This window comes from Coregonus lavaretus (assembly GCF_964263955.1).
Source record: "Coregonus lavaretus genome assembly, chromosome: 2".
NCBI lineage: Eukaryota > Metazoa > Chordata > Actinopteri > Salmoniformes > Salmonidae > Coregonus > Coregonus lavaretus.
In genome coordinates, this window is record NC_139989.1 from 79,539,221 (window position 1) to 79,565,456 (window position 26,236).

The 26,236-nt window shown below is 41.8% G+C and overlaps 1 protein-coding gene across 1 annotated transcript; it reads left to right on the forward strand.

The window, feature by feature from the left end:
* Positions 1-26,236, forward strand: LOC311098959 (NLR family CARD domain-containing protein 3-like; the record flags this gene model as incomplete). The annotated part of the gene is made up of 6 exons (XM_084139526.1): positions 1-10; positions 3,054-3,111; positions 3,969-4,107; positions 20,392-21,476; positions 21,770-21,861; positions 26,100-26,236. 6 exons carry the CDS (start codon positions 1-3, stop codon positions 26,234-26,236), a joined length of 1,521 nt encoding a protein of 506 aa, XP_083995652.1.

The following is a 26,236-nucleotide window of genomic DNA, read 5'->3' on the forward strand; positions in this document are numbered from 1 at the left end:
ATGGTCAAAGGTATGTGGACACCCCTTCAAATTAGTGGATTCGGCTATTTCAGCCACACCTGTTGCTGACAGGTGTATAAAATCGAACAGACAGCCATGCAATCTCCATTGAAAAACATTGGAAGTAGAATGGCCTTACTAAAGAGCAAAGTGACTTTCAATGTGGCACCATCATAGGATGCCACCTTTCCAACAAGTCAGTTCGTCAAAATTCTGAGACATCACATTTCTGCCCTGCTAGAGCTGCACCGGTCAACTGTGTGCTGTTTTTGTGAAGTGAAAATGTCTAGGAGCAACCGTAAAGTGGTAGGCCACACAAGCTCACAGAACTGGACTGCCGAGTGCTGAAGTGTGTAAAACCGTCTGTCCTCGGTTGCAACTGTCATGGAAATTCAACACAAGGACACTCAAAGTCAATCGTAAATGAATCATTCTTTATTGTCAGCAAGCTGGAGAGGTCACAGTCAAACTTAGATGCATAAAGTGCCGGTCTGAAGTGATGGTCCTTTCATAATGCCTTATACGGCTACACAAAAACCTACATAAACATGATTCATACGATTGGTTCCTGCATGTGACTGGCACCATCTCCTATCTTAACTTATAGAACATATTCTGGGCATTCTGCCAGATGGTCTTAAGGAAGGGGTCATGACGTCCGTCCCCCCCTTATATCTTTACCCAGCACAGGCAGGAACCAATGATTGTTTATGACAGAGGGGACAATATGAACATTTTCAAGGCTGTCCCTCCAGACTATACATTTTTCCTCCACATTCCCCCCTCTTATCACTTCTTTGATAATAATTGTTCAAATGTAATGCGTATGACTTAAATCAAATGAGGTTCTATCAAAATACATTAAATAATTTAATTCATGATAATACTATCATCATAATAAATCATAATAAAGGTTATCCTTCTATTAACAGGAGCTAATCTAATTTAATTCATAATCATCATCATAAAGCTCAAATCTACAATAAGGTTATACTTTTATCAACGGGAGTGGATCTATCAAAAATATACACACATACACAAGGGATCTGTAGATTCAGAGGTGAATAAATCTCTCAAGGTTTAACCATTGTTTCCATAGTTACTTACCACAATCGGGTTGTATTAACATATGTTCTGCATTAACGTATCACGGCAACTGGTTTGATACATTCACCTCTGAAGATAAATAATGTACTTACATTCAGTAATCTTGCTCTGATTTGTCATCCTAAGGGTCCCAGAGATAAAATGTAACATAGTTTTGTTTGATAAAATCAAATTTATATTGAAATGTAGGAACTGGGTTCTACAGTTTGAACCCCTGCTGTCTCTGGCTCCACACCCTCCCCGCCCGGCCATCTAGATGTGTGAAAGTTAGTGTATAAGCTAATGATCCATCATTTATGACATTCCTGGGAGTGTGTAAACTTACATTTTGTAAAACCATATCATTTTTGTATGTTCTCTATAGTACTTGAAAATGTATCAATTGACCAATTCGGCACATTTGGGCAGACTTGATACAAAATAGTCCAGTATTGCAATGCTTCACTGGATCAATCTAAAAACTTTGCACAAACACTGCTGCCAGCTAGTGGCCAAAATCTAAACTGCGCCTAAACTGCAATATTATATTGTGGCCTTTCTCTTGCATTTCAAAGTTGATGGATCAAAACCAAAAAAAGATAACACATGACAGCTGCTGAGATCTTATTAGCCCTGGAGACACTGATAGCCTTATAGCATGTTAATAACACAACATAGCAAACTAAGGCACTGATAGCCTTATAGCATGTTAATAACACAACATAGCAAACTAAGGCACTGATAGCCTTATAGCATGTTAATAACACAACATAGCAAACTAAGGCACTGATAGCCTTATAGCATGTTAATAACACAACATAGCAAACTAAGGCACTGATAGCCTTATAGCATGTTAATAACACAACATAGCAAACTAAGGCACTGATAGCCTTATAGCATGTTAATAACATAACATAGCAAACTAAGGCACTGATAGCCTTATAGCATGTTAATAACACAACATAGCAAACTAAGGCACTGATAGCCTTATAGCATGTTAATAACACAACATAGCAAACTAAGGCACTGATAGCCTTATAGCATGTTAATAACACAACATAGCAAACTAAGGCACTGATAGCCTTATAGCATGTTAATAACACAACATAGCAAACTAAGGCACTGATAGCCTTATAGCATGTTAATAACACAACATAGCAAACTAAGCAAAAAAACGCATGCTGCAGCCCATTGGGCAATTTGGGATCCCCAACTTCCAAACAGGGATTCCAACCAAGTTGCAAGCATCCACTCTGGTTTTGGGGAATTATTCTCAGCACCAGTGGTAATGTTTTCTGGAAGATCAGTCACATTAGAAGAGTGATCTGGGAGTACAAAAGTACAACATTCATCATCAATGACTGCACAAGTGCCCCCTTGACCTGCCAGAATATAGTCAAGAGCCTCTCTGTTTTGCAGAGCTAACTTAAGCAATTCTTTTAGTTCCCCATTCAATTGTTCCAGGGCATTTCTAGTAGCATTGCCAAATTTCTCTATGTGTCTAGAGATGTCACGCATTTGGTCTAGGGCACATGCAACTCCATACCCAGAAAAAAACACACCAAAGAACCTGGAGGCTGGTGCCTGAGTGTGAGTGACGTCAGCTAGAGACCTCTTATCTCTCCTCATCCCAGGAAGTTTGTAGTCTCTAAACAGAGCCTTCAGATCCTTTTCATTATCTGGAACGGTTCTCATAGCTGTCACCAAAAACCCAATAGTACAAGTACCTCCCCAGTTCGATGGAAGGCTATAGTAAGCCATCTTACCACATAGCCAATAGGTGCCATTCGGGGCTCCTTTCAGAGTTGTGCTATGTTTGTCAACCCACATTTTAAACGGTTCCTTATCGGCCTGACCATTCTCCTGTAGCACTGTTAAATTGCAAGCATTTGATCCATTAAGATTCATAGTACAATTACATTTCAATTCACCCAAATTGTGATCTCCATATCCTCTAATACACCAAGGGGCAGTCATCACCCCAGCCACTGAAATGGGCGGGAGTGAGACATTACCAGGCCTCAGGTAATAGGATACATTGGGTTGATTATATACCTTAACATTGCTTGTCATAGTATAAAAAGGAATTTTTCCTGCCAATGCTATAGTAAAGTTCATCCCTATTGGGACTCCTGTAAGGGGCAAGCCTGCCCCTACCTTAACCGGACCCATCCCACACACCCAACAGTCCTTTTCTTTGGATGTCTGGTCGGCAACCATTTCTGCTCTAGAAAAGAACAAATTGTCGTTATGGTTGTGAGGGCCCAGCAGGGTTCTCCTTCTGTCATTACCATCTACTTCTGGGCCACTACTCCAGGCCTGCGTTGGCCCCTTTGGCTCAGGACTCCTTCTGTCATTACCATCTACTTCTGGGCCACTACTCCAGGCCTGCGTTGGCCCCATTGGCTCAGGACTCCTTCTGTCATTACCATCTACTTCTGGGCCACTACTCCAGGCCTGCGTTGGCCCCTTTGGCTCGGGACTCTTTTCATCCTCAGTCCGATCTCCAACAAGAGGACAACCTACTGTTCTTATTAGCACTACTGTGCTAATACAGAGGAGGGCCATACTGCACCACCGGAACTGACCAGGCCCCATCTTCTTCTGGATCAGGAACTCGTCTGCAGTGCGACAGGTGGGTCCAGGTATCTCTCTCAGCAACCTTCACCCAGTGGGGGGTGGTCAGAAGAACTTGGTACGGGCCTCTCCACGGGGGTCCTTCCAACTATTTCTCCTGAAGTCTTTCACCACCATGAAATCACCTGGGTTCAAACTCCATCTGCTAGATTTAGCAAAGACGCCTTCAACCGGGGGAAAAGAGTCTTAAGAACACTGTTAAGGGTGACACAACACTCAACCACGCCTTCCTCCATTTCTTGCAGGGACAACCTGTTCTGGGAAAAAGGTGTATTTGTCATCCGCATGGGACGGCCAGTAAGCACCTCATGTGGAGAGAGACCAGTGACTGTAGGGGATCTGCCTCTCATCGTCATCAGTGACAATGGAAGCACGTTCACCCATGTCAGGCTTGTTTCACCAATTATTTTGGTTAATTTAGTTTTCAAAGATTCATCCCTTCGACTGCGCCCCCAGATTGGGGATGATAGGCACAATGTGTTCTCAAATCAATCTGCAAAGCCTCTGACAGGGACTGAACAATCTCATTCACAAACTGTTGACCATTGTCAGAATACATTTTTGATGGCAGTCCCCACCTAGGTATGATCTCTCTCTCGCTGTGGCTCTCCTGCAAGGGAACGTTTCAATCCATTTAGAAAACATGTCAACAGTCACCAAACAATACTTATTCCCCTCACAAGGGGTCAACTCAATGAACTCCATCATTAACTGCTCAAAAGGTCCTTCAGGCCTTGGATGGGATGCGGGAGATACTGAAATGCCACGTCCAACATTGTTAGTCTTACAAATCAAGCATGTCTTACTGAAATGTCCTGCAAACACAGTAAAACCTACTGTACCCCAATATTTATTTACAAGATCCACCATCCCTCCTTTTGACACATGGTCTTGACCATGTGACAATTTTGCGTGGAACTGGAATGTACAATGGGGCATGGCAGGTCTGCTCCACACATCAAGCCATACACACGAGGTGTCCTTATGACAGCACCCCGCCAACTTGAGTTTCTGAAAGCATCAGCCATGGCCTGTAAAGCAATGATATCATTAACAGAGAAAGGGTTGGTGGGAGCTGGAACTGCTGCCATCTGTAGGAAGGGGGAAACAGAAGAAGAAGCAGACAATTTAGCAGCACAGTCAGCCTAGGCATTCCCCAGATAAATGTAATCCTTAGAGGGAGTATGGGCCTGACACTTTATCACCGAGATTGACGAGGGGAGTTGAACAGCCTCCAACAGAGAGGACACAAGTTTCATCAGTCCAGACAACAACTTCACTCGCCTCCATCTTTCTCCCATAAATACAATCCTGCAGTGGTTGAACTATCTCTGCATAGTCTTTCAACCACGGACGACAGTAACCAGCCACACCCAACAAAGACATAATGTGCTGCTTGGTAACAGGTTTAGGCAAAACATTAATTGCATCTAATTAATCTTTGGAGAGGGCGCGACCCTCAGAAATAATGTCATGACCCAAATATTTAACGGAGCTCTGGAATAACTGCATCTTACTAGAGGAAACTTTATGACCATTTTCTGCTAAGAAAATCAACAATGCCCGAGTGTCCTTGTGACAAACCATCAAATCATCAAAATATTGAACCAAAATGCTTCCACCAGGGGCAACAAAACCCTCCTGGTTCCTAGCCATTTCTTGGGCAAAGATGGCATGTGATTGAACATACCCCTGGGGCATCACAGTCCAAGTCCATTTGTTTTACCAAGGAACGTAAACGAGAACCACTCATGTTACTCTTCAGCCACAGGGATACTGAAAAAAGCATTTGCCAAATCAATCACCGAAAAACAACAACTACCTGGAGGCACCTGGTATAAAATGGTACCAGAGTTTGGCACCAGGTGTGCTCTAGCAAGTAATGCATTGTTTACTAGTCTAAGGTCTTGCACAACACGATAATCACCAGATGGTTTCCTAACAGGTAAAATTGGTGTGTTTCATGCGTCCAATGTCGGTCTTTGATTTTACCCACAGTTCTTCAGGTATATATTTTAGCCAATCAATGTGTGGATTATCTTGTAATACCACAGGCATGGTTTCAACGGGAATTGGTTATTTTCTTGGTAATTCCATTGCAGTAGCCCAGTATGGGGAATAGAAAGTTGCTGTTGAAGCTGACCACTTTCCTTCTCCTTCCCAAGACACCCAATCAGTTGCTTCCATCACTGTCTTTATCCAAACACCCACATCTCTCCGTTGTTTTCCAGGAGCTTTTGATAAGCTCCAATGGGGAACAGAGCCAGGGACTTCATACAGACTTGTCTTTGGATCCGTCAGCAACACTCCAGCTGCTACGAAGTCTTCTCCTCTGTATGTCCCATTCATGATTATCTCAACTTTCTCTTTTTGGTTTAACCATCTCTGTTGGTATTCAGGGTCCTCTTCGCATAAGGGAACAGCTGCAGTACAATGTAGGTGTTCAGAAACTTCCCAGTTAGCATGCAACGGGGAAGAGAGAGATTGCTCTCTCAGCTGTCCCTCAACATGTTGATCATTCAAGTGCCAAGCATAGTAACAGTTTATTAGGCACAGGAAGATTCAATTTTCTCTCGATCCCAATGACAATCTCTCTTCAGTACAGGCAACAGACAAATTAATTTAACGCATCAAATCTCTTCCTAATACATTTACCGGGCAGGCAGATGAATATAGGCTCTTCCTAATACATTTACCGGGCAGACAGATGAATATAGGCTCTTCCTAATACATTTACCGGGCAGGCAGATGAATATAGGCTCTTCCTAATACATTTACCGGGCAGGCAGATGAATATAGGCTCTTCCTAATACATTTACCGGGCAGGCAGATGAATATAGGCTCTTCCTAATACATTTACCGGGCAGGCAGATGAATATAGGAATCTGTGTCTCAATTATCCCTCACCCCACACCACGTCCTGGGGAAAGGTCAAACTTTCCTCAGAGGGAATTCCAGATGCTCCAACCGTGTGTATTGTTTTCTTTGAGGGGAGAACAGATAGGGCAGACATTTGCAACACAGACCGCGGCCCCCAGTGTCCACCAAAAATAGAATTTTATAGTTTTAACTAAAATGTCAATAAGGGGGTTTTGGGTTGACATGGTGGTCAATTTTAACATTTGACAGGTTTCTTCTGGTTCTTCATCAATGTTTTCTTCATTAGTTTCTTATTCTGTTTAAACCTCATCCTATGTTTGGTAGCCCCCTCGTCTTCCAAATGGGTTGTCCATCTGTACGCCAACAGCTGGGGAAGGCCAATCGTTTAGTTGTTCTCCTCCTTCAGGACAGTTTCTTGAGAAATGCCCTAACTTCCCACAGTTGGAGCAGCTCCAGTCTCTCCCTCCGTCAGCTCCAGCAGGTACCTCTGCCTATTCGGTTTCCACGGTTACCACCATTTCTTCAACGTCCTCTTCCTCCTCCAGAGTAGCACATCAGCTGTGCCTTCTTCAGTGTCTTTCCGTCCTTAGTTTCATTTTCATTCAACTGTCTTTCCTCATGGGTTATAGATGGCTTTACTTCAGACAGTGGTTTAGTTTCCCATGCGATACAAGTTGCCGTTACAGCCGTCTTCAAATCTTGTCTCAGGCCGGTTACCACAGCATGGCACAATAGGCTGCTGTAGGAGTCTTGGTCATGCGTCAGGCCTGAGTGTTGGAGGAAGACTGGCTCCATTCTTTCCATGTAGTCACTCAATGTTTCACCAGTTCCCTGTTTAGTGGAATGGATTTTCTGCCAGTCTGTGTGTTTAGGGAAAGCAGCCTTTATAGCGGTAAACACTGCATCCAGCCGCTAGTACATCACGGTTCCACATGTGTCTATAGTCCTTCCATTTCCATTTCAAGCAGCAGCAGAGTATTTCTTCAGTTTCTCTGGTAGTGGGGTTGTACATGGAGATATTTGCTCTTAGCTATTCTTCGAATTTTACAACATCTTTTGTTGGGTCAGTGACATCAACCACTATTTCTTTAATTTCGTCAACATCCCACGGTCTCTCCATTTCCAACATGCCACCACCATTGGGGTAGCGTATTATCGGACACATTCCAGGGCTTTTTCTCCTTTTTCCTATTTTTTAAGTTTTTGTCCTGGCTGCTCGCTTTATTTTCTTCTTTGTCTTGGCTACTTTCTTCACTGACGTCATTCTTCCTGCATGCGCTCCTTCATTTGTCTCTTGTTTTTCTACATTCTCTCTTCTCTTTTTGTCTTGTACGTTTCTCCAGTTCGTTTCTGAGTTCCTCTAGTGCTTCTTCTTCTCTCTCTCTCTCTCCTCCGTTCCTCTCAGCTCGTTTGCTCTGGTTCTTGTTTTTGCTGGTAGCCTTCTATCTTCCGTTCCAGCACCCTCTGCAGCTCCTCTGACAGCTCCTAATCCCCCGGCTCGTCCACCGGGCACAGGCCCAACCCCAAGTGGGTTGTGAGGGGGTGGGAGGCCACCATTTCCATCCACTGGTGGAGGAATTGGCAGTGGTGGATACCAGGGGGGCCCAAAGTTATGGGTTCCCCTTGGAGAAGGGCCAGCCAGGCTTCTTCTTCTTCTTCTCTTCATCCTCCTCCTCTTCTTCTCTGGTAATACCACTTGTTTTACCATCAGTCCTCTTATTACTTTATCTTTCCCATTTTCTGAAATCGTCCCACTTTACTTTCCCTTTACTGTTCTGTCTCTCTAGTTGGCTTCTCACATCCTCCAGTTTAGCTGTGTCCATTTGGTCCAATCTTCTGTTTTGTTCAGTGCACCCCGACTAAATTTCTTAGGCATTACTAAACATGTCCGCTTTGGTTCCACTAGTGTTCTTACATCATACAAGGGTTTAGATATTCTACACTAGTGTTCTTTTCATACAGCATATTCAGTAATAGTACTCTCTCCTTTCATCTCTTCACATACATAATAATGTTATAAATCAAACTCCACTGGTGAGACACTTTATCCTCTGGTGAGACATGTTATCCTCTGGTGAGACATGTTATCCTCTGGTGAGACATGTTATCCTCTGCTGAGACATGTTATCCTCTAATGAGACATGTTATCCTCTGGTGAGACATGTTATCTGCTGAGACATGTTATTCTCTGGTGAGACATGTTATCCTCTGGTGAGACATGTTATCCTCTAATGAGACATGTTATCCTCTAATGAGAAATGTTATCCTCTAGTGAGACATGTTACCCTCTAATGAGACATGTTACCCTCTAATGAGACATGTTATCTGCTGAGACATGTTATCCTCTAATGAGACATGTTATCCTCTGGTGAGACATGTTATCCTCTGGTGAGACATGTTATCCTCTAATGAGAAATGTTATCCTCTGGTGAGACATGTTATCCTCTGGTGAGACATGTTATCTGCTGAGACATGTTATCCTCTGGTGAGACATGTTATCCTCTAATGAGACATGTTACCCTCTAATGAGACATGTTATCCTCTGGTGAGACATGTTATCCTCTGGTGAGACATGTTATCCTCTGGTGAGACATGTTATCCTCTGGTGAGACATGTTATCTGCTGAGACATGTTATCCTCTGCTGAGACATGTTATCCTCTGGTGAGACATGTTATCCTCTGGTGAGACATGTTAACCTCTGGTGAGACATGTTATCCTCTAATGAGACATGTTCACCTCTAATGAGACATGTTATCCTCTGGTGAGACATGTTATCCTCTGGTGAGACATGTTATCCTCTGGTGAGACATGTTATCTGCTGAGACATGTTATCCTCTGGTGAGACATGTTAACCTCTAATGAGACATGTTATCCTCTAATGAGACATGTTAACCTCTAATGAGACATGTTATCCTCTAATGAGACATGTTACCCTCTAATGAGACATGTTATCCTCTGGTGAGACATGTTATCCTCTCTACCTATAGGTCCGACGGCCGGTGGTGGACAGAACCCGTAGAGATCATTATTTATATCATCCAGACACGCACCTCTTTCACACTCTTTCTAGTCCCCTGACAGCTCTCATTCACTCAGTACTTAATAGTAATCATATTTCTTATCATCTAAATTTCAAACCTGTTATTATCCAAATTTCCATCCTCTTATTATCTGCATTTCAATCACTTAACCTGTCATTTCAACACTCACACAACTCTCACATCAAATCAAATCAAATCAAATTGTAATGTCCACATACACATGTTGAGCAGATGTTATTCTGGGTGTAGCGAAATGCTTGTGTTTCTAGCTCCAACAGGGCAGTAGTATATAACAAGTCATATCTAACAAATTCACAACAATACACACAATACACACTAATCTAAAGTAAAGGAATGGAATTAAGAATATATAAATATTTGGACGAGCAATGTCAGAGCAGCATAGACTAAAATACAGTAGAATAGAATAGATTACAGTATATACATATGAGATGAGTAATGCAAAATATGTAAACATTATTAAAGTGACTGGTGTTCCATTTCTTAAAGTGCCCATTGATTTCAATAGGCAGCAGCAGCATACTCTAAGGTGCTAGTGATGGCTATTTAACAGTCTGATGGCCTTGAGATAGAAGCTGTTCCTCAGTCTCTCGGTCCCAGCTTTGATGCACCTGTACTAACCTCGCCTTCTGGATGATAGTGGGGTGAACAGGCTTTGGCTCGGGTGGTTGATGTCTTTGATGATCTTTTTGGCCTTCCTGTGACATCGGGTGTTGTAGGTGTTGTAGGTGTCCTCAGCCCCCTGAGGTTGAAGAGGCTCTGTTGTGCCATGTTCACCACACTGTCTGTGTGGGTGGACCATTTCAGTTGGTCAGTGATGTGTACGCCGAGGAACTTGAAGCTTTTCACCTTCTCCACTGCGGTCCCGTCGATGTGGATAGGTGGGTGCTCCCTCTGCTGTTTCCTGAAGTCCACGATCAGCTCCTTCGTTTTGTTGACGTTGAGTGAGAGGTTATTTTCCTGGCACCACACTCCCAGGGCCCTCACCTCCTCCCTGTAGGCTGTCTCATCATTGTTGGTAATCAGGCCTACTACTGTTGTGTCGTCTGCAAACTTGAAGATTGAGCATGGCGTTTGCAACGCCAGGGTTGTGGGTTCGATTCCCACGGGGGACCAGTATAAAAAAAATAAACAATAAAATAATAATGTATGAACTAACTGTAAGTCGCTCTGGATAAGAGTGTCTGCTAAATGACAAAAAAAAATAAAAAAAAGTACATCCACTGCTCCTTCTCTTATAGCTCAATGCTCACTCTAGCTATATGTGTATAATGTTGTACGTAAACTTTGTGTAAACTCCTCTGTCTGTATTCTGTCTCTAAATGTTGTCTATCACTAGCAGTACCATATCACCAAGTACAATTCTGAGTAAAGATGTAGGATCTTAATTTGAACAGTGTATTTGAGGTTTAAAAAGGCTTCTGAAGTTTGTCATTTCCACATACATTTTAGACTCAATTTTTTCTTAAGAATGTTTCGGCCACTACAAAAATGTCCATTAATAATCATTGGCTCAAATTAAGATCCTACATATGTATGTGTAAATGTACTTAAAGGTGATTCTGATTCTGCAAAGGTTGAGTCTCTAGATTCCCTTGCTGCTCTGGGGAAATAATGAAATGGTTGTCATGGTGATTTAAACTGGGACTGGAATTCATTTTATTGTGTCTCTTTCTTCAACAAGTAATCTATGATATTAATATTGTTAAGAACAGCGGGGCAGGGAAGAGAACCCGGGTCTCTGGCGAGAAAGGCAAACACACTATGCATCGAACCAATAGGGTTCGGAAGAGGATTCGAAAGAGACAATGTTTGTTTGTTGCTTGTTGTGTTTTAAGCTTGTTTTGAGAAGACAAGCCTATAGGACTATTATGAAGGAAATCACCCTGGGGAACACATATAGTCTATAGGACTATTATGAAGTAGATCACCCTGGGGAACACATATAGTCTATAGGACTATTATGAAGGAGATCACTCTGGGGAACACATATAGTCTATAGGACTATTATGAAGGAGATCACCCTGGGGAACACATATAGTCTATAGGACTATTATGAAGGAGATCACCCTGGGGAACACATATAGTCTATAGGACTATTATGAAGGAGATCACCCTGGGGAACACATATAGTCTATAGGACTATTATGAAGGAGATCACCCTGGGGAACACATATAGTCTATAGGACTATTATGAAGGAGATCACCCTGGGGAACACATATAGTCTATAGGACTATTATGAAGGAGATCACCCTGGGGAACACATATAGTCTATATGACTATTATGAAGGAGATCACCCTGGGGAACACATATAGTCTATAGGACTATTATGAAGGAGATCCCCCTGGGGAACACATATAGTCTATAGGACTATTATGAAGGAGATCACCCTGGGGAACACATATAGTCTATAGGACTATTATGAAGGAGATCACCCTGAGGAACACATATAGTCTATAGGACTATTATGAAGGAGATCACCCTGGGGAACACATATAGTCTGTAGGACTATTATGAAGGAGATCACCCTGGGGAACACATATATTCTATGGGACTATTGTGAAGGAGATCACCCTGGGGAACACATATAGTCTATGGGACTATTATGAAGGAGATCACCCTGGGGAACACATATAGTCTATAGGACTATTATGAAGGAGATCACCCTGGGGAACACATATAGTCTATAGGACTATTATGAAGGAGATCACCCTGGGGAACACATATTGGGCACAGAATTAATTCACCCCACGCATCTAATTTACATAAAATACAATTTTATGGAGTGTAGGCCTATTATAACACTGTCCACACAAAATATCATCAACTATATTAATACACATAACAATATCATCAACTATCTTAATACACATAACAATATCATCAACTATCTTAATACACATAACAATATCATCAACTATATTAATACACATAACAATATCATCAACTATCTTAATACACATAACAATGTCATCAACTATATTAATACACATAACAATAGAATCAACTATATCATTACACATAACAATATAATCAACTATATTAATACACATAACAATATCATCAACTATCTTAATACACATGACAATATCATCAACTATATGAATACACATAACAATATCATCAACTATATTAATACACATAACAATATCATCAACTATATGAATACACATAACAATATCATCAACTATATTAATACACATAACAATATCATCAACTATATTAATACACATAACAATATCATCAACTATATTAATACACATAACAATATCATCAACTATATTAATATCATAACAATCGTCGTCTTACCTTTTATATGTCTCTCAATAGAAGTAGAGTCTGAAATGATCATTCGGTCACCTAAAGTTCCTTTCGTTTGTTCTGCTCATTTACATAATCAGGTTCTACCTGTTCTCCACTCCCTGTCTCTTTATAGCTCTTACAATGTGCCTTGGCATACATTCTACAAGTGTCTGGAACTCTATTGGAGGGATGTGACATCATTCTTCCACGAGAAATTCCATCATTTGGTGTTTTGTTGATGGTGGTGGAAAACGTTGTTTCAGGCGCCTCTCCAGAATCTCCCATAAGTGTTCAATTGGGTTGAGACCTGGTGACTGAGACGGCCATGGCACATTGTGAAACATCAGCAAGTTGAGCAGTTTTTGTCACTGAAGCTCCTGCCAAATGTGCCCCAACAATCACCAATCGTTAAGCTCTTCCTGAGCAGGGTCGCAGTCTCTCCTGGTTGCAGCCCCTCTCTCACCAGGGGTAGCAGCTCCTCTCTCCCCAGGGGTAGCAGTCCTCTCTCCCCAGGGGTAACAGCTCCTCTCTCCCCAGGGGTAGCAGCTCCTCTCTCCCCAGGGGTAACAGCTCCTCTCTCCTGGTTGCAGCCCCTCTCTCCCCAGGGGTATCAGTTCCTCTCTCCCCAGGGGTAGCAGCTACTCTCTCCCCAGGGGTAGCAGCTACTCTCTCCCCAGGGGTAGCAGCTCCTCTCTCCCCAGGGGTAGCAGCTCCTCTCTCCCCAGGGGTAGCAGCTCCTCTCTCCCCAGGGGTAACAGCTCCTCTCTCCCCAGGGGTAGCAGTTCCTCTCTCCCCAGGGGTAGCAGCTCCTCTCTCCCCATCAATATGTCTTCCTCGTCTTGTCTAGTGTGTCTCTCTCCATCATATCCTATTCTTCTGTTGTTGTCTCTGTGTCTTGTCTGGTGTCTCTCTCCATCATATCATATTCTTCTGTTGTTGTCTCTGTGTCTTGTCTGGTGTCTCTCTCCATCATATCCTGTTCTTCTGTTGCTGTCTCTGTGTCTTGTCTGGTGTCTCTCTCCATCATATCCTATTCTTCTGTTGCTGTCTCTGTGTCTTGTCTGATGTTTCTCTTTAGTTTTGCAATCCAAATTTGGAGCTATTGGAATTGTAACATGTTGTCCCATGTACACGGTGTAATTTACTGATGGTCCCTAACTAGCCCCATAGGGATATCCAAATTCAACCCAAATTTACCACAGGCGTTATGATTGGGTCGCGTGCAGTTGCATTCTGAATTGATTATTACTTGGTGTGGGCATGTGGGCAACCTTCATTTACGTTGTGATGCAGTCACAACCACAAGTCTCACTAAACTCAGTTTTGGACAAGACTGACTTTATGACAAAAATTATCCAATATTTTTCCACGGAATTGTGCCATGTTTATAATAATATGCCATTTAGCAGACGCTTTTATCCAAAGCGACCTACAGTCATGCGTGCATACATTTTTTGTGTATGGGTGGTCCCGGGGATCGAACCCACTATCTTGGCGTTACAAGCGCCGTGCTCTACCAGCTGAGCTACAGAGGACCACAGGACCACCAGTTTATTCTGGTGATATATTACCTCAACTACCTCAACTAGCCGGTGCCCCCGCACATTGACTCTGCAACGGTACCCCCCTGTAAATATAGCCTCCCTACTGTCACTTTATTTTACTTCTGCTCTTTTTTTTCTCAACACTTTTTTTGTTGTTGTTTTATTCTTACTTTTTATGTTTAAAATAAATGCACTGTTGGTTAAGGGCTGTAAGTAAGCATTTCACTGTAATGTCTGCACCTGTTGAATTCGGCGCATGTGACCAATAACATTTGATTTGATTTGATTTGATTTGATAACTGGACCACTGGCTGTCTCATGGAGTGTGTGAGGGTGAGTGTCATGGTCGGGATGGCCTGAACTCAGAGCCTGATAGAATACCAAGGAAAACCGTAGTAACTGCAGTAGAACATGGTGGAACAAAGCCAGATGGCAGTAACCTCACTTACTGCTGTTTCCTTGGTTTTTACTGGGATTTTGTAGTTGCATCAAATTTGACCCTCCATTTTCTCTGAAACGGAAGATAATTGAACCAGGACAATTTGTCACAAGATATAACAGATACTATGAAGCCTGATTTAGGTCTGAACTCATCTTTGACCAAATGTGTAGCAGCAGTTTGCAATTGTACGGCAGAATAGCTGTGCACATAATGCTAATACCTCTTCATGGACTACATTTTAACACTTAAACATTGTCTTCTTTTAGGGCGGGACCTGGTATGGTATGGTCACATTGCCTAGTGGTTAGAACGTTGGGCCAGTAACTGAAAGGTTGCTGTTTCAAATACCCGAGCCGTCAATGTGAAAATCTGTTGATGTGCCCTTAAGCAAGGCACTTAACACTAACTTGCTTCATGGGTGCTGTACTACTATGCCTTACCCTGTAACACAACACATTTCACTGCACCTATCCGGTGTAACCACATTGGAACATTCCAACATTCATCTTTAAGGACATGAACTGGCAGAACAGGTTTCAGCAAAGTATGGAGTCATTGTTTTCAGGAAGGTGTCTCCATGGCGATAGGAGGGACAGGAGGCAGACTAAGGGCAAGGGAAGCCACCTGAACTACTGCCCTACAAAGGCAAAGAGCAGTCTACGCAAACAATGAATCTGAGAACAAATGGCTTTAAAGTTGGGTTTTTTGGTCCATGCATATCAACCATGACCACTGATCTGACCTATGACCCCTTAAATGCTGATACTGCACTCTGCCTTTTTATGACCTTAAACAGCTGTATGGGTCATGCAAAAGCAAAGTGCAGTATCTAAAAAATCTAAATGAGTTTATCCAGCTTTCTTGTTGTAACTATATTCCAACTGTATTTAATGGTGTTATGTAGTCGTGTTTTCATGTTTTCAATGTTGTATTGGAGTAGGCCTAACCCTCACCAATATTTCTGGTGATGGAGAGAGACACCAGACAAGATGAGAGACATCAACAGAAGAATAGGATATGATGGAGAGAGACACCAGACAAGATGAAAGACATCAATAGACGACACAGAGAAAGTGATGGAGAGAGACAGAGGAGGGGAGAACACACAATAGACTATCACTAAAAGCTGATATAGGGATTATAATTACTGCACTGTGTGTGTGTGTGTGAGAGAGAGAGAGAGAGAGAGAGAGAGAGAGAGAGAGAGAGAGAGAGGGGGGGAGAGAGAGAGAGAGAGAGAGAGAGAGAGAGAGAGAGAGAGAGAGAGAGAGAGAGAGTGTGTTTAGGTACTGTGGGATTATTTAATCAGTTTGGCTCATTGGACAGGTCAGAGTCTATATTTGAAGTTCTTTAGTGGTTTTTGGCAATACACTGGTGATGTATTCATGGATTTAGCTGTTGAAATTCCTTCCCGGACCCTCCTACTGGCTGTGGGCTAAGCCACCGATGTCTTCCTGGGGAGAGAGGAGCTGCTACCCCTGGGGAGAGAGGAGCTGCTACCCCTGGGGAGAGAGGAGCTGCTACCCCTGGGGAGAGAGGAGCTGTTACCCCTGGGGAGAGAGGAGCTGTTACCCCTGGGGAGAGAGGAGCTGTTACCCCTGGGGAGAGGGGAGCTGATACCCCTGGGGAGAGAGGAGCTGTTACCCCTGGGGAGAGAGGAGCTGATACCCCTGGGGAGAGAGGAGTTGCTACCCCTGGGGAGAGAGGAGCTGATACCCCTGGGGAGAGAGGAGCTGCTACCCCTGGGGAGAGAGGAGCTGCTACCCCTGGGGAGAGAGGAGCTGATACCCCTGGGGAGAGAGAAGCTGATACCCCTGGGGAGAGAGCAGCTGCAACGAAGAGAGACTGCGACCCTGCTCGGGAAGAGCTTAACGATTGGTGATTGTTGGGGCACGTTTGGCAGGAGCTTCAGTGATGAAGACTGCTGAACTTGCTGATGTTTCACAATATGCCATGGCCATCTCAGTCACCAGGTCTCAACCCAATTGAAGACAACCATCAACAAAACACCAAATTATGGAATTTCTTGTGGAAGAATGATGTCACATCCCTCCAATAGAGTTCAAGATACTTTTTTTTCTTTTTTCTTTTTTCAACCTTGACAATAAACATGTTAATGAACCACAAACACTTGATGTTTAGGGATGGCACACACATAGGGAGACAGTTTGCGTTCCTTCTCACATATGCACCTAGGAAGATGCAATTTTTCTCAACCTGTCATTTTACATAATGTTGCAAGACACATACCATAAAATTAATCCATAGACTTTTGTCCATATTTACAGAAGGCTGTCATTTCACAAATTGTTCCTATATTGAAAGGACATAGGGAAAATAAAGTCAAACATTTCAATACAAAATAATAAAAACAATCACAGCATTACTCAGTCTTAATGTATTTTAACCATATTAACCAGTTTAATCAAATTGTTTTCATTTGGAACACTAAATCAGAACTACATTTGGAGTTCCAGACACTTGTAGAATGTATGCCAAGGCACATTGTAAGAGCTATAAAGAGACAGGGAGTGGGAGAGAGAACAGGTAGAACCTGATATGGAAATGAGCAGAACAAACTAAAGGAACTTTCCACCACCGAATGATCATTCCAGACTCTACTTCTATTGAGAGACATATAAAAGGTAAGACGACGATTGTTATGATATTAATATAGTTGATGATATTGTTATGTGTATTAATATAGTTGATGATATTGTTATGTGTATTAATATAGTTGATGATATTGTTATGATATTAATATAGTTGATGATATTGTTATGTGTATTAATATAGTTGATGATATTGTTATGTGTATTCATATAGTTGATGATATTGTTATGTGTATTAATATAGTTGATGATATTGTTATGTGTATTAATATAGTTGATGATATTGTTATGTGTATTCATATAGTTGATGATATTGTTATGTGTATTAATATAGTTGATGATATTGTTATGTGTATTCATATAGTTGATGATATTGTTATGTGTATTAATATAGTTGATGATATTGTTATGTGTATTAATATAGTTGATGATATTGTTATGTGTATTAATATAGTTGATGATATTGTTATGTGTATTAATATAGTTGATGATATTGTTATGTGTATTCATATAGTTGATGATATTGTTATAGTGTTATAATAGGCCTACTCTCCTTAAAATGTTTTGGATATAAATTAGATGCGTGGGGTGAATTCGTTCTGTTTCCATCTGTGTGTCCCCGGGTGATCACTCCTACACTATCTAGAGTCTAAAAGGGTTCTTTGGCTGTCCCCATAGGAGAACACTTTGTAGAACCCTTTTTGGTACTAGGTAGAACCCTTTTTGGTACTAGGTAGAACCCAAAATGTTTTGGGTTCCATGAAGAATCCTTTCCACAGAGGGTTCTACATGGAAGCCAGAAGGGTTTTACCTGGAACCCAAAAGCGTTCTCCTATGGGGACAGCCAGAGGACCCTTTTGGAACTATTTTTTCTAAGAGTGTACTGTATCTTAGGTCTATAGACTTGTCTTCTTAAAACAGGCTTAAAACACAACAAGCAACAACATTTTCTCTTTCTAATCTACTGTTAACTCTTTTCACTCAGGAAGGTATGTTGTGTGAAAGAGAGACAAATAAATACTGTGGAAAGACTAACAACAATTTACACTTCCTCAAAACAGGTTGTGTGTGTTCATTAGTGCCCACCGTAGCAAAACGTTTGGCAACAGAAACCGTTTAGGTCACGTTGTACAGCGTTTGGAGTAAACTGTTTATGCAACATTTTAAAACTGTTGGCTACGGAGTAAACTAATGAATACTACCCAGGTAGTAGCCTACAACTCGGCTGTTGATGTCTGCCTTATGCTGTAACCTGAACTTAGCCTGAGGGGTGGACTATGATGCAAGCTAGATATACTGGTTTTCTAAAGCTAGCTTCAGTTATCTTCACATTCCAGCTCAGGGCTCACCCATAGGAATGTACAGAGTGCCAGTCATCAGGAAGGTGCTCTCAGCAGAACGGAAAATATATAATGACTTGACAGTTTAATCATACAAAATGGCGCTAACTGGACGTGGGCAAGTCAAATTCAATCAGTGGAGGTTGCTGAGGAGAGGACGGCTCATATTAATGATACCATTCAACCTATTCCGCTCCAGCCATTACCACAAGCCCGTCCTCCCCAATTAAGGTGCCACCAACCTCCTGTGAATTCAATACATCAATATTCATTCATCCTAGTTCTACATTTCACATTTCGTATGATAAATGTAATTGTATCATAGTTCTACTATAGTGTAGCCATCTGTGCAACTTCCGGCGTGAGTTTACTGTGAACACTGAGGCTGTACCCACTTTAAGTTACAGTTTTAACAGAGACCAAGTAGGCTATTTGATCATAATGTAAAAAAGGCCTCCAATAACATTTAACATGGAAATAGCTGTTCTATCATTCAGCCTACAGTAGCAGCCAATGTGTGGTGTTCAATGTAAGCCTACATTCCATGAGACAAGCAGAGCTTGACATTAACCTGTTTATCTACTTGTCCTTCACACAAGGAGGAGGTGACTGAAAATGTTGTTGTGTTTGATGCAAGAAACCACTTTACTAAATAAAATGCATCATTATTCCCATGTACTACGATGCAATTCCAACCAAGTAACCCAATTGGCGCCAGTGGCGCGATGCGTAGGTTGTTTGCCTTTTTACAAGTGCAACCTGGGTTCACTTCCCTGCCCCGCTGTTTGCTACATTGGTGTCAGAAGTAGTATGGTGTCTGTGAGGCCATCAGATTGCACGGCCCGGATGTGTGAGGGGTCTGAGTAGTCGAAGCACGAGACCTGCTTTTATAGGGGGCAGTGTGAGACAGGTTACAATTCCCATCGCAGCAATAGGGTTAACCTAGTTTTGGCCAGCGACCTGGGTTCACTGCCCTGCCCCGCTGTTTGCTACAATATTAATATCACAGGCTACCCGACGTCCGTTGAACAAAGAGACACAACAATATGAGTGAAAGGATTTTAGGATAATATCAGTAAGTGTTGATTTAGAGTTGTCTTCTGGGTTCAGCCTTCTAGCTTCCTTTATCAATTGGGTGAAATATAAAAATTTTGTATCGGTTGATACATTTTTAGTAAGGGAAACTCAAGTCTGCTATTTCTAAGTGGAAATTACAAACTTCAGAAGCCTTTTAAAACCTCAAATACACTACAAGTTTTACATTTACTGCGTTGAGGGAAAGTTATTCTGCAGTGGGGGGTGATCAAATTAAGATCCTACATCTGTACACATAATTCTACATGGTGTTTTTTTACATTTACATCCTCAGTGGATGTTCTGCTGACAAATCTCATCAAGGGAAATCTGCTTCCCTCTGCTCTCCTCTGGATAACTACCCGACCTGCAGCAGCCAATCAGATCCCTTCAGGGTGTGTTGACCAGGTGACAGAGGTACGAGGGTTCAATGACCCACAGAAGGAGGAGTACTTCAAGAAGAGATTCAGTGATGAGGACCTGGCCAACAGAATCATCTCACACATAAAGGCATCAAGGAGCCTCCACATCATGTGCCACATTCCAGTCTTCTGTTGGATTTCTGCAACAGTCCTTGAACACATGTTGAGTACAGACAAGACAGAAGAGATGCCCAAGACTCTGACTGAGATGTACTCACACCTTGTGGAGTTTCATACCAAACAGAAGAATGATAAGTATCTTGGGAAAGAAGAGACAGGTCCACACTGGAATAAAGAGAGCATTCTGTCACTGGGAAAACTGGCTTTTCAACAGCTTGTGAAGGGCAATCTGATTTTCTATGAAGAAGACCTGAATGAGGCTGGCATTGATGTCAATGACGCCTCAGTGTACTCAGGATTGTGCACACAGCTCTTTAAAGAGGAATGTGGGCTGTACCAGGACAAGGTGTACTGCTTTGTGCATCTGAGCGTTCAGGAGTTTCTGGCTGCTGTATATGTGTTCCTCTCATTCATCAACAACAATGAAAATCTAATGGCCAAACCTCAATCAACGTCCAGTAACTTTTCTGTGAGGATCAGACACAAGCATAAAGTTACTGTCTACAAGAGTGCTGTGGATAAAGCCTTACAAAGTGAGACAGGAAACCTGGACCTGTTCCTCCGATTCCTTCTGGGCCTCTCACTGGAGTCCAATCAGAAGCACTTACGAGGTCTACTGACAAAGACAAGAAGCAGCTCACAGAGCCATGAAGAAACAGTCAAGTACATCAAGGAGAAGATCAGGGAGAATCCCTCTCCAGAGAGGTGCATCAATCTGTTCCACTGTCTGAATGAACTGAATGACCATTCTCTAGTGGAGGAGATCCAAAGCTACCTGTGCTCAGGAAGTCTCTCAGAAGAAGAACTGTCACCTGCACAGTGGTCAGCTCTGGTCTTTGTGTTGCTGACTTCAGAAAAGGAGCTGGATGTGTTTGACCCGAATAAATACTCCAGATCAGAGGAAGGTCTTCTGAGGCTGCTGCCAGTGGTCAAAGCCTCCAGAGCTGCTCTGTGAGTACATAAAATGACATTTAAGTACTAATCATCAGGAAGAAATATTCAGTTTAGAGAAAAATATATATTATAATATGTATGTAATATATTATATTATATTGAAAAACTTACTGAATCAATGCATTGATGTTCACATTAGTATAACAATATGACCATACAATTCTAGGAGACGGAAGATTAATCTATATGTTGTTTAAGAGAATAAACCAAATGCATCTGCCATTGTCCTTCTACACTACTGGTGTTAAATTAACAGTGTGTTTGTGAAATCATGATGATCTCTTTGTCAGGCTGTCATTCTGTGGACTCTCAAAGGAAGGCTGTGCTTCTCTGGCCTCAGCTCTGAAGTCAAACCCCTCACACCTGAGAGAGCTGGATCTGAGTAACAATGTCATGAAGGATACAGGAGTGAAGCTGCTCTCTGCTGTCCTGGGGAATCCCCACTGTAAACTGGAGACTCTGAGGTCAGTATTCCTGTATCACTCAATGAACACACACTCATTGGACACACACACACACAATAATTAATTTAGTAGTGTTTAGAAACATGTTATCTACTGTTAATAATGATACATTAATTCATGTATATACAGTACCAGTCAAAAGTTTGGACACACCTACTCATTCAAGGGTTTGTCTTAATTTTTTCCATTGTAGAATAATAGTGAAGACATCAAAACTATGGAATAACAAATATGGAATAATGTAGTAACCAAAAAAAGTGTTAAACAAATGAAATTATATTTTATATTTGAAATTCTTCAAATAGCCACCCTTTGTCTTGATGACAGTTTTGCACACTCTTGGCATTCTCTCAACCAGCTTCACCTGGAATGCTTTTCCAACAGTCTTGAAGGAGTTCACACATATGCTGACCACTTGTTGGCTGCTTTTCCTTCACTCTGCCGTCCGACTCATCCCAAACCATCTCAATTGGGTTGAGTTCGGGTGATTATGGAGGCCAGGTCATCTGATGCAGCACTCAATCCCTCTCCTTACACAGTCTGGAAGTGTGTTGGGTCATTGTCCTGTTGAAAAACAAATGATAGTCCCACTAAGCCCAATCCAGATGGGATGGCGTATCGCTGCAGAATGCTGTGGTAGCCATGCTGGTTAAGTGTGCCTTGAATTCTAAATAAATCACAGACAGTGTCACCAGCAAAGCACCCCCACACCATAACACCTCCTCCTCCATGCTTTACGGTGGGAAATACACATGCCGAGATCATCCGTTCACCCACACCGCTTCTCACAAAGACACGGCGGTTGGAACCAAAAATCTCAAATTTGGACTCCAGGCCAAAGGACAAATGTCCACCTGTGTAATGTCCATTGCTCGTGATTCTTGGCCCAAGCAAGTCTCTTCTTATTATTGGGGTCCTTTAGTAGTGGTTTCTTTGCAGCAATTCAACCATGAAAGCCTGATTCACACAGTCACCTCTGAACAGTTGATGTTGAGCTGTGTCTGTGACTTGAACTCTGTGAAGAATGTATTTGGGCTGCAATTTCTGAGGCTGGTAACTCTGATGAACTTATCCTCTGCAGCAGAGGTAACTTTGGGTCTTCCATTCCTGTGGCGGTCCTCATGAGAGCCAGTTTCATCATAGTGCTTGATATTTTTAACGACTGCACTTGAAGAAACTTTAAAAGTTGTTGAAATGTTCCGTATTGACTGACCGTCATGTCTTAAAGTAATGATGGACTGTCATTTCTCGTAGCTTATTTGAGCAGTTCTTGCCATAAATGGACTTGGTCTTTTACCAAATAGGGCTATCTTCTGTATACCCCCCTACCTTGTCACAACACAACTGATTGGCTCTAAGAAGGAAAGAAATTCCACAAATTAACTTTTAAGAAGGCACACCTGTTAATTGAAATGCATTCCAGGTGACTACCTCATGAAGCTGGTTGAGAGAATGGCAAGAGTGTGCAAAGCTGTCATCAAGGCAAAGGGTGGCTATTTGAAGAATCTAAAATCTAAAATATATTTTGATTTGTTAAACACTTTTTTGGTTACTACATGATTCCAAATGTGTTATTTCATAGTTTTGATGTCTTCACTATTATTCTACAATGTCAAAAATAGTAAAAATAAAGAAAACCCTTGAATGTGTAGGTGTGTCCAAACTCTCGACTAGTAGTAGTGTGTATATATTCATATATGAATAGATATGGCAGGTTTCAGGACTCTGATGTATCTGAAAATGTTGAAAAAATATATTTTCACCACCAAAGAATTGCAGTGTGGTTTTAATATGATTTGACTCTTTGCAGGCTGTCAGGCTGTCTAGTCACAGAGGAAGGCTGTTCTTATCTGGTCTCAGCTCTGAAGTCAAACCCCTCACACCTGAGAGAGCTGGACCTGAGTATCAATGACCTGAAGGATTCAGGAGTGAAGCTGCTCTCTGCTGGACTGGGGAATCCCCACTGTAAACTGGAGACTCTGAGGTCAGTATTCCTGTAGTTGGTCAACAAGTGATAACTGTTCACCAGATCCACATGTGTTTACCAGGCACACATAGTCCACACCATATGTGTTTGGACAGTGAAGCTTACAGTTTTAAATTTGGTGCTATGCTCCAGCATCTTGGATTTAAGATAGAAAGTTTCATATTAGGTGACAGTACAGAATGTCACCTTTTATTTGAGGGTATTCATACATATCTGTTTTACTGTTTAGAAATGAAAGCACTTTATGTATCTAGTTCTCCCATTTGAAAAAGTCGTAATAATTTGTACATATTCACTTATATTGTATTAAAGTAGTCATAAGTTTAGTATTTGGTCCCATATTCCTTACCTGCAGTGATTACATCAAGCTTGTGATTCTACAAACTTGTTGAATGCATTTGCAGTTTGATTTGGTTGTGTTTTAGATGATGTTTTTCCTAATAGAAACTGAATGGTGAATAATGTCCTGTCATTTTGGAGTCACTTCACTTGTATTGTCAGTAAGAATAGAAGATGTTTCTGAACACTTCTACATTCATGTGGATGCTACCATGATTATGAATAATCATGAATGAATCGTGAATGATGATGAATGAGAAAGTTACAGAGGAACAAGGATCATACCCCCTCTGTTATTGTTAATGGTGAGAGGTTAGTATGTTTTGTTGTAGCCTCTGTAACTTTCTCACTCATTATTATTCATGATTCATTCATGATTTTTCTAAATCATGGCATCATCAGGATTCAGTTAGTAGTGTTTAGAAACATGTTATCTACTCACTTAGACAGAAAATTACTCCAGTCATCATCCACCATTCAGTTACTATCGGGCAAAACATAACCCAAAACACAACCAAAACAAACTGCAAATGCAACCAACGAGTTTGGGACCAAATACTAAACTTTTGACTACTTTAATACACTATGAGTGAATTTATCAAAATACTTATGACTTCTTCAAAAGTGGGGGACTAGATACATAAAGTGCTTTCATTTCTAAACGGTGAAACAGATATGTATTCAAATACCCTCAAATAAAAGGTGACATTATATACTGTCACCTCATATGAAACATTTGATCTCAAATCCAAAATGCTGGAGTATAGAGCCACATTTAAAATGTTAGCTTCACTGTCAAAATAGATATGGTGTGGACTGTATACTCAATACAATCTACCGTAATTTTCGGACTATAAGCCGCGCCTTTTTTCCAATTTTTCGACCCCTGCGGCTTATATAACGGTGCGGCTAATCTATGGATTTTTACAGCTAATGGCCACTAGAAGACCTCCTAAATCTATGGATTTTACAGGTTACAGTCCACCAACTTTAACTCTATGGGCTCTATGACCGGTCCGCGCCCCCCACCTTTAAGCGGCGGGCTCCAGCAGGAAAAGCTGGAGGCCGGAAAAGAGTGAGACGATTAGCGCGCAAAAGTAAAAGTGGAACCGAGAGTGGTACGAGAGACAGAACGAGAGACAGAACGAGAGCAAGACAGTTTGTGCAAAGGAAGTTTTCATGCACAAACCCTCATTATGGAAAACAAACGTAGAAATGCATATGATGCAGCTTTTAAGTTAAAGGCAGTCAATCTGGCTGTAAAAGAAGGAAATAGAGCTGCTGCACGTAGCCTTGGCATCAATGAGTCAATGGTGAGACGTTGGAGACGCCAGCGGGAAGAACTGTCTCAATGCAAAAAGTCAAAAAAATCTTTCAGAGGTAATAAAAGCAGATGGCCCGAACTTGAAGACTTTCTTGAAGATTGGGTGAACACACAGAGAGCAGACGGCTGAGGTGTTTCCACCGTGCAGATCCGACTGAAAGCTGAAACAGTCGCCACCGAAATGAAAATTGAAAATTTTAGAGGTGGACCATCCTGGTGTTTCAGATTTATGAGACGAAAGGGACTCTCCATCAGGGAGCGGACGACTGTGTGTCAGCAACTCCCTCCGGACTACCAGGAAAAAATAACAAACTTCGGCGAATTCACACAAAGAATGATAGAGGAATATTCCATCGGACCGGACCAGATCATAAATATGGATGAAGTGCCTTTGACGTTTGACCTGCCTCTCACTAGGACTGTTAACAAGAAAGGTGAATCGTCCATCACGTTGAGAACCACTGGCCATGAGAGAACGAATTTCACTTGTGTTCTTGGCTGCACAGCATCTGGATTAAAGCTTCCGCCAATGGTGATTTTTAAGCGGATTACAATGCTAAAAGAAAAGATTCTGAACGGCATCTCCTTTAAAGTCAACAAGAAAGGGTGGATGATGGTGGATGATGGAAAGCGTAATGAATGA